We start from the raw sequence: 9,937 nt of genomic DNA, 5'->3' as shown, positions 1-9,937 counted from the left end.
TCCTTGCTATCTATAGAGCTGTAAATTCCTGCAAATGATGAGATTGATTTATACAATACAAAGACCAGACAAAACATAACAAACAAACCAACAAACAAAAATCAACATCGTTTTGATTTCATAGCAATCTTGCTGGAAATAAATAAATTCAGTGACAGCAGAAACTCCGATTCGGCAGAGACCACAGCAATGTCAGGTTTATTCGCAGAAATCTTGGGAAGGTGATGGACTTCACACAAAATACAGGCTGAAAGTCTAGAGTCAATTTTATTTCATTGCAAAAGTCAGGATGATATAAATGGATTTCTGAATTATATTTAGTAAAAATATGAATTTTAGAAGGCTTATTGCAAAATCAAATTTTGTGATTTTAAACTATACTTCAGTGCTTCTCAAATATATTTAAAAAATCATAATCCTGAGTTTTCCAGAAAATTTCTTTACAGTATTTTCTTCACATCTACCCATTATTTCCAAATGTCTCATAAATTTTAATATTTTGTGACAATATTCCATCCTTTNAGCATGTTCTGTAATCACAGTTGAAATCTGCAAAGTGGGCCGGGCACGGTAGCTGGTGCCTGTAATCCTAGCACTTTGGGAGGCGGAGGCAGACGGATCACTTGAGGTCAGTAGTTCGAGACCAGTCTGGCCAACATGGCGAAACCCTGTCTCTACCAAAAATTGCAAAAAATTAGCCGGGCGTGGTGGCACATGCTGGTAATCCCAGTTACTCTGGAGGCTGCGACAGAAGAGTCACTTGAACCAGGGAGACGGAGGTTACAGTGAGCCAAAATCACACCACTGCACCCCGGCCTGGACGACAGAGTGAGGCTCAATAAAAAATAAATATTCACGCAGACAAATACTATCTGTGATGGCTAATCATAGGGGTCAGCGTGGCTGGAGGAGGGTGCCTACGGCTGGGCAAAGTTCTTTCTCAAGTGACTGTGAGGGCGTCTCCAGAGGAGGTTGACGCTGAGTGGGTGACTGGGAGAAGAAGACCTGCCCTCAGTGTGGGGGACCAGCCAATCCGCTGCCAGCGCGGCTGGAACCAGGCCAACAGAAGATGGGGGATGAGCAGTGTGCAAATGTCCTTCTCCTCTGGCTCACTCTCTCTTCGCGTGCTGGGCGCTTGCTTCCTCTCCTGCTGCCCTCGGGAGTCAGATTCCAGGTACTTCAGCTTGTGGCCCCTGGGGCTATCGCGCCTGGGAGGAGTGACTGGGAGCACATTGTGGACTTCCTTGGTTTGGGGGCCTGGGATGTGGCCGAGCCCTGCGGCTTCTCTGCGGCCTGTTCCGGGCGTGGCGGTGAAACGCCAGCCAGTTGCCCAAGTAAGCTCCCTGCTCACACGCCTGATAGTTTGTTGGTTCTGTCCCTCTGCGGGGCTTTCACTACCACTCTTGAACTCACACACAGAGGAAAGAGTGTTACAGAAGAGATGGAGCAGTCCACTCCAAGAACATTCTCATCCTGTGGATTACGAGAATTGCCTGAAACAGTTTGGGTATATGCATAAATGTGATTTTATGTACAGCATCTTTAAGCATGTGGTACAGAGGGAAGGTGGGCAGCCCATAACTAATACCTTGGCTTCCAAATTTGGGCTTCAGTTGTAGTTCTGACACCAGTTTCATGATTTTTAAAACTCATCACCCATTTGGGGAACTTTGTTTTGCCATCTATGAAGTATGGATAATTGTGCCACATAATATTTATTTGAAGAGTGACAGGATATCTGAATGTCATGAATAGTCAAACATCACTTAAACAAAATTTATAATGTTTTTTACAAAATTGAATCAAAATTTGATAAGGATTTATAAAGAGTAAGTCAAATTTTTACCAGGACTTCATACCTGATATGCCCATCTGTTTTATTAAAATCATAGGCATTTTTTGAAAATAAAAAAAAAGCAGCTAGACAAACTGACAGAGATATAATAAAATGTTTTCCAAGCTACCAATGATTTAACCTAAATACAGAGTTCACCATTTTCTAAGCAATTACATATAGTATATATAATCCCTTATATATTTTATATAATATCATATATAATATACATAACCTCTTATTATATATATTATATATAATGGCATAAATATGTATAAAATAAAAGATAAAATATATATGGTTCTGTGTCTCTGGAACCCTAACATAGGTGTTAAACATATTCATAATTTACTCTTTTAATAAACATTATTGAAAACGAAGTATCTGTCAAACATTGTGCCAAGTAATTGGGATTTAACGGTAAAAAACTACAGTTTGTGCTATCAATTTAGAAGGAAAGACATTTGAGCAAGCAATCGTTTCAAAACCTAAGATAAGTGAGTAATTTCAGGACATTATGCTACGTGCTAGATTTATACAACCAAAAAGAGTGGAATGAAGGGGAAAAAATAGTCTTTATTTAAATAGAAACCACAGGGATTGGGCGCAGTGGCTCACGCCTGTAATCCCAGCACTTTGGGAGGCTGAGGCAGGCCAATTACCTGAGGTCAGGAATTCGAGACCAGCCAGGCCAACATGGTGAAACCCCGACTCTACTAAAAAAAATTTTTAAAAATTAGCCGCGTGAGGCGATGGGTGCCTGTAATCTCAGCTACTCAGGAGGCTGAAATAGGAGAATGGCTTGAACCCGGGAGGTGGAAGTTGCAGTGGGCTAATATTGCGCCCCTGCACTCTAGCCTGGGTGACAAAGGAGACTCCACCTCCAAAAACAAATAAATAAAAATAAATGAATAAATAGGAACCACAGTAATAAGAGTGAGTTTATAGGTCCATTCTTTAATATTCCCAACTTTTTTTTATTAATAAATCTACAATTTTTAATTATTATGTATATATAATAGTTGTATATGTTTCTGGGGCACATGTAAAATTTTGATACAAGCATACAATGTTAAATGATCAAGTCAGGCTAATTGGGGTTCCATTACCTCAAGCACTTATTATTTCTTTGTTTTGGAAACATTCCAATTTCATTCTTTTAGTTATTTGGAAATATTGGCAATAATTGCAACATTGCTCTTCCTCCAGCACAAATTTCCTTTAGTCTTATTTACAAAACTATGGTAAGGAAGTTTAAATTAAATTCAAAGTATGCCATGTTACAGGTAAAATTGTTCCATAACAAAGCACACTGAAAAATTGTTGTATTTATTAGTTGAGGAGACTAAGTCACAGCATCTGTTCCAACATATAGAAAACATATCTCTCTAACATGTGTGTATACAGACACACACACACATATTTATAGTGCCAAGCTAGGCAGCTAATATATGTGTTCAGCAGCAATATATAAATCAATAAAATAACAAAGGGATAGATTGAATTAATTTTGTTAGAAGACACAAAAGTTGAACATTTATAAATTTTAGGTGGCTTGAACTTGATTGTTTCATTTCACTCTTTCAAAAAATAAAAGGTGAATTTTGTTTTGCTTTCACCCTGCAGAATTATAGTAAATGCATAATTCAAAAAATTTAAAATAAAAACAAACCTAATTAGTACAGTGCATCATATAATATGTTCACTTTCTTTAAATTTAGTAAACTCCATACTACTTTATTACTGCAAATCTAATTACAATGAAGTTACGTTTTACTGACTACTTTCTATTTGTTAAGTTCTAGAGACTTATTTTTCAGGATAATAAGTACACAACAGCAAAAATATGTATTGTATATGAGATGAAAGTGTCTAGAGGATACTAATTTTTTGGTGTATGAGTGTAAGCTATTTTTTTCTTCGTATTTGTATGAATTGCACATTGTGAGAAAGCAGTGCAGTTTTAGATAATTATTCTTAGATTTCTGATGATAATTCATTTTATTGAACATTAAAAAGGAAAAAGTAGTAATTGTAGCATTAATATAACACAAAGTAGGACTCTGCTGAGATTTTTTTTTCTTAACAATATATTTAGTATTTATTTCAATAAACATTCAGGTCTTTTTTTGTTTTAATTGTTGTAAAGCCAAAGGTAAAATACCATAATTTATAATATTTCCTGGGTGAAATATTTAGGTTTAAATATATATTTTCTCACATATTAACATGACTGCATAAAATTTGTGGTTATTAAAATAAAGCCAGCTCTGATTTAAGTAAATGATTTTTTCTTCTAAAAACTAATGAAAAAAATAGATCCTAAATCCTCCAGAGCAAAATAACCTTTAAAATTGGGACATAAAAAACATCTCATTTGGGGGTCTGCTCAAATGAAAATCTAAGAGATTTATTAGTTTTCTTACATGTCTTCTGTATTATGCCAGATTTAATATGGTGACTGAAATAGATCATATAATTCTATGCATCTCATTAAGTAGGTCTCATTACTATATATACTTGTATATTTTTCTTTCCTTTTATTCTATTCATATACTTTGGAGTGTCATTTCCACTTGACTTTATGTTTGCACTTCTGCAGTTTTTCTCTCTAAAAGCTTTATGGTAATATAATGAATATATCGTACAATTTATCCGCTTAGTGTACAATTCATTGTGTCTTAATATATAAACAATGTTGCACAGCCATCACCACCATTTTAGAGGATTTTACCAGCAGTCCCTGTAAAAGAAACTCCATCCCACATTAACAGTCACTCTACTTGTAAATTTTTTTTCTTTTCTTTTCTTTTTTTTTTTTTTTTTTTTTTCTGAGACAGTGTCTCACTCTGTCGCCCAGGCTAGAGTGCAGTAGCGTGATCTTAGCTCACTGCAACCTCTGCCTCCCAGGTTCAGGTGATTCTCCTGCCTCAGCCTCCCAAGTAGCTGGGGCTACAGGTGTCCGCCACCACACCCAGCTAATTTTTGTAATTTTAGTGGAGACGGGGTTTCACCATATTGGCCAGGCTGGTCTCGAACTCCTGACCTTGTGGTCTGTCCACTTCAGCCTCCCAAAGTGCTGAGATTACAGGCGTGAGCCACTGTGCCTGGCTGCAGTCACTGTACTTTTACAGCCACCCCCACCCTCAACTCTAGGCAACTACTGATAAAAATTCTGCCTCTATAGATTTGCTTGTTCTGGACATTTTATATAATTGATATAAATGAAGTGTGAATTTTATCAAATGACTTTTCTGTGTCTTTTGAGATAGTGTGTGTTACATCAATTAACTTTAAGATATTATGGCACTCTTGCATCCTTGGAAGAAATTGTCCTTGATCTTTGTGTATTAATCTTTTGATGTTTCTGGATTCAGCTGCTAGTATTTTCCTGACACTGTTTACATATATTTTTGTAAGAGATATTCGTCTCTAGTTTTATTTTCCCTATCTTTTTCTGGTTTTGATACAGCATAATACTTGCCTCATAGAATTACTTGGAAAGTGCTCTCTCCTAATATTTTTGTAAAAGTTAGTGAAGAATTTATATTTATTATTTAAATGTTTTGTAGAAATCATCAAGCAATTTGGAACCGAGATTTTTTGTTTGTTTGTTGTTTTTGTTTGTTTGTTTGTTTGTTTTTGGTTTTGTTTGTTTCTGTCGCCCAGGCTGGTATGCAGTGGTACAATCTTGGCTCACTGCAACCTCTGCCTCCCGAATTCAAGCCATTTTCCTGTCTCAGCCTCATGAATAGCTGGGACTACAAGTGCATACCACCATGCCCGGCTAATTTTTGCATTTTTAGTAGAGATGGAGTTTTACCATCTTGGTCAGGATGATCTCGATCTTTTGACATCATAATCCACCCTCCTCGGTCATCTAAAGTGCTGGGATTACAGGCGTAACTAACCTTCTCCAGCTAGGACTGAGTTTTTTTTTTTTTTTTTTTTTTTTAAGAAATGTTTAAATTTTTAATTCAGTTTCTTGTTATAGATCTATTCTCATTTGATATAATTTTGTGAGTCAGTTTTGGTACTTTCTCAGAATTTGTTCATTTTGTCTAAGTGACCAAATTTTTTGGCATAAGTTGTTTTTAGTGTTTTCTTATAAGCCTCTTTATTATTCTACAACATTGGTAACCATGTCTCCTCTACTTCCACTCTTGATATTAAGTTGCATCCTGTCTCTGTTTTGTTTTTTTTCTTTACTAATTTAACTAATGGTTTGTCAATATTTTGGTCTGTTCCGAGAACCAAATCTTGATATCATTAATTATCTGTCTTATTTTCCCAGTGTTTATTTTATTACTTTCTACTCTAATCTTTATTACCCTTTTCTGCTTTCTGTATGTGTGTGTGTTTACTTTTCTCAGTGTTTTAAGAAGGTGGTTCTGGTTATTCAAATCAGTTCTTTTTTTTTAAATATAAACTTTTCAACTTTGAAGTTCTTGTTGTATAATTTAAAATTGTCTGGCCTTTCTTTCACTTTCTTACCATGAAAATTCTAAAAACTCTTATAACTTTCCAATGATGGAAGTATCTTGGTTATTCAATGCCCCCTTGAAATACACCTGAAATTGTACTTATGAGGTGACTCATGGTAAGACCTTAAATAGCTTTTAAGATTGGGGCTACTAATGTCAGAAAGGCCACTCATATGATTAGAGGCTTGCAGGTTTGTGCAAACAATATCCGTCTTACCCTTAACCTCTGTGGAAGGGAGGGAGGCAGTACATTGAGTTAAATTATGTGACCAATGGATTACATTGACCATGCCTATGTAATTAAATTTCAACAAAAACTCTGAACACTAATGCTTAGTGGAGTTTCCTGATTGGTGAACACACTGACATGCAAGGAGAATGATGCAACCTAAGAAAGCATGTAAATTCTGTATTCCAGACCCCTGGGAACCTCACCCTCTGTATCTCTTTGTTTTGCTATTTCTGAGTGGAGTCCTTTATAATAAAATTGCAATGCTAAGTGTAGTGTTTTCATCAGTCTTATGAGTGGTTCTAGTGAAATTATCCGACCTGAGGAGGGTGGTGGAAATATTCTCGATTTGTAGCCAGTTGATATGAACTGAAGACAATCTTGTGGACTGTGCCCTTTAACTTCTTGAGTCTGTGCTAACTCTGGGTGATTCATCCCAGAATTGAATTGTGCTACCTCAGTTAGGGTTGGTGTCAGAATAGTTGGTGTCAGATGTGGGAGTCACTAGCATGACCCTGGCTCATTGAAATCTGTGCTTTGAGAAGAGAAGTAATGAAAGGGAAGGAGATGGGGAAGTTTGATTTACAAGTGGCCATGAGGTTCCCCATGGTTTAAAATAGCAGATATGCTGTAGTCAGTTTCTGAAAGTAAAGGTTACAAATGAAATTCAGGTATGATTGATTCTTCTCCTAGAGAGTTGCATTACTGGGTGTATAAGAAAATGTAAAATAGAAAAAAAAAATAAGTTTAGAGAAAAACTGGTGTTTGAATGTGTAAACTAGTTTTATTTAATTTACCTAAATGTATTATGGAGATAATTAGTGTGTCTGACTAGGGGACATTTCCTCTATGTAGTGTTATAAAACAGAAACATGGAAATCTGCCTTTAAAGCTATATTAATTGGACCTGCTAAATCGGAGTTAATATGATTGTGTGAGCCCAAGCAAGAAAGAATAGAAACAAGAGTGCTAGTATAGAAAAGTTATCTGTGCGATAACCTTGTGTGGAGCACAGGCTGGGGCTTATAATAAAAGCCTGTAAGTGTCTTCTAGTGAAGGATATTTCAACCACAGTTTGAAACATCTAATGTTTGTCCTCAGATGGGTCAGCCTTTGGCATGTGGGCTTTCATTATGGAAGAGTGGATTCAAAGAGTTGCTTTCCTTGATATCTCAGTTATGCTGCCAGCATCTTCTGATATCACACTCAGAAGTTAGGCTCCACTAATTGCCAGCTGATTCTATTGCTTTTAACAAGGCCTGGGTGGAGCATAAATTGTTCCACTTCTGGTATAATTGATGTTGGACCCTTTTATAGACTTTAAGATTGGTCTTTGAGGCTTTCACTGACATGCTAGGTGGACTCTTCTCATCTTTCACTTTCCTGATTTTCTCTGATAAACTTCTAGCTAGTCCAATGTTTAGCTTGTTGCTTCCGCTTTATTGTTTACTACTAAAGCCTCCACTGTTTCTGAAAGCACCTTTAGGATCGAACTTCTTCACAATCTGTTCCAAACAGAGGCAAGGATGCCCATGGAGCTCTCTGCTCTTATGTTGTTCCTCTCCTTCCACGAAGCAGCTCCAAACCCTGCTCCAAAGCATGGGTAGGGATGAGATGCTTTTCTTATTCGAGTTACTTCCTTGCTTTATGAATAGGGTAATGACAAGTGGTGATCACTTCTAGTCTTCTTGGGCTGCCTGACCAGCATGGAACAGACAACTTACAAGTCATCTGGGGTGAGACTGATAGGGGTTCAGTGTTCCTGGCCTGCTGTTCCTTTGTTAGGGCTTCTTCTCTCTAAATGAGGCCTGGATGGAAGAAGAAAGTCCTGTGCTTCTTAGCCACTCTTGTCTGGAATAGAGCTTACACAAAACAAAGCAGGGGTGGAGGATGAGAAATGATGGTATTCTGCTCTTCATGCAGAGATGCCTTAATTTTAGAATAAAAGGTAGAGGGAAAGGGAGTCCTGTGTTCTTGGCCATAACCACTAGGATTCAAGCTTCCGTCATTCTGAGCCACAAGGCAGGAAGACAGAACAAGCTATGTTTCAAATGCCACTGACCACTGACTTTCCCTGTTCATACTAAGATTTGGTAGATTCCTTAAGTTTTCTTGTTCTCCGTTCCTACTTACCCATAAGACAGTTTCTAGAGACTTTAAATAGTTCTTTTTTTAAAAAAATAATTTTATCAGTTATGATCATTTGTCTGGGAAAAAGATTCTGTAGGGTTTCTCATGCCTTCATTCAAAAACCCTTTTGTGTTGTCTGCTTTCAACCTGTGGTGACACACAAACTGAAACATCCACAAAAGCTTCAAGTCTAAAGATAGTAATTACAGATGAGTATACTTTACTACAATTCAAACTCTTATAATCATTTTCAGAACTCAGCTTTAGGGAAAGGAATTAGAGAAAATGGAATAGCAGGCAGATGACCCATCCGCTGATATAAGATAAAACATGGCTAGAAGAAGTCTTTTTGTATTTTTTTACAAATAGATTTATAAGCATTTATTCATGTATTCTTAAAACGATCACTATTGAATATACAATGCCTATTAACACTGTTTCTTATTTGTTATTTATGTAAAATAATCACAGGTTCCTTGGTATTTATTTATTTATTTATTTTAATGTGGTTCAGGAAAACAACACCTACCTTCTCTCTATTCTTTCAACTCTGGAGTTGACAACGAAGGGAAAAAGGAGTAGAAGAAATGTGATAGATAATTTTTTAGTTATTTTGTATTCATTCTGGTGAAATGAACATTGTTTTTGGTTTTTCTACCATGTAAGGAATATTGCACTAGAAATGATAATTTAAGCTTAATGCTTCCCTGGGTGGGGGAAATAAGATAATATTAAGTGATGAAGAGTTTTAACGAACCAGATAAGTTTTTTATTTAATGCCATAAAATATCTTGCATTTATGATTATTGATTTTTAATTATTTTTTGGGGAAATTCAGTATGCTGTAATAGGTTTGTTTATTTTTTCTTATTTTAACTCTATTATTCAAATTGGTATACATTTATTTTAAATCTGTAGGTAAAATACAGATATGATAGGCAGGCTAGGATAATTAGCTGTGGTTTTGGACTGGCTTGGCAGTTTGGGGATATTGCATTTAACCAAAATATGCTTGTTTTATAAATTCTTGAATTGCTACAAGGATCACTATTCCGTGGCTAAATAAAATAACAAGGGGTGCTCATTTTTTTTTTTTTTTTTTTTTGAGATGGAGTCTCGCTCTGTCACCCAAGCTGGAGTGCACTGGCCAGATCTCAGCTCACTGCAAGCTCCGCCTCCCGGGTTCACGCCATTCTCCTGCCTCAGCCTCCCGACTAGCTGGGACTACAGGCGCCCGCCACCTCGCCCGGCTAGTTTTTT

General features: G+C 36.6%; 1 protein-coding gene across 1 annotated transcript in view; it reads left to right on the top strand.

The window, feature by feature from the left end:
• Nucleotides 1-1,076: 1,076 nt before the first annotated feature.
• Nucleotides 1,077-9,937, top strand: part of LOC108532123 (uncharacterized) — a 35,388-nt gene continuing 26,527 nt past the window's right edge. Inside the window, 2 exon segments of the mRNA XM_017875896.1 lie at nt 1,077-1,427; nt 1,429-1,475. Coding sequence (XP_017731385.1) covers nt 1,077-1,427; nt 1,429-1,475 — 398 coding nt within the window.

Source organism: Rhinopithecus bieti, unplaced genomic scaffold (assembly GCF_001698545.2).
Source record: "Rhinopithecus bieti isolate Rb0 unplaced genomic scaffold, ASM169854v2 scaffold_8220, whole genome shotgun sequence".
Lineage (NCBI taxonomy): Eukaryota > Metazoa > Chordata > Mammalia > Primates > Cercopithecidae > Rhinopithecus > Rhinopithecus bieti.
Note: the sequence above shows the minus strand (reverse complement) of the source record. Positions and strands in the feature narration are given on the sequence as shown.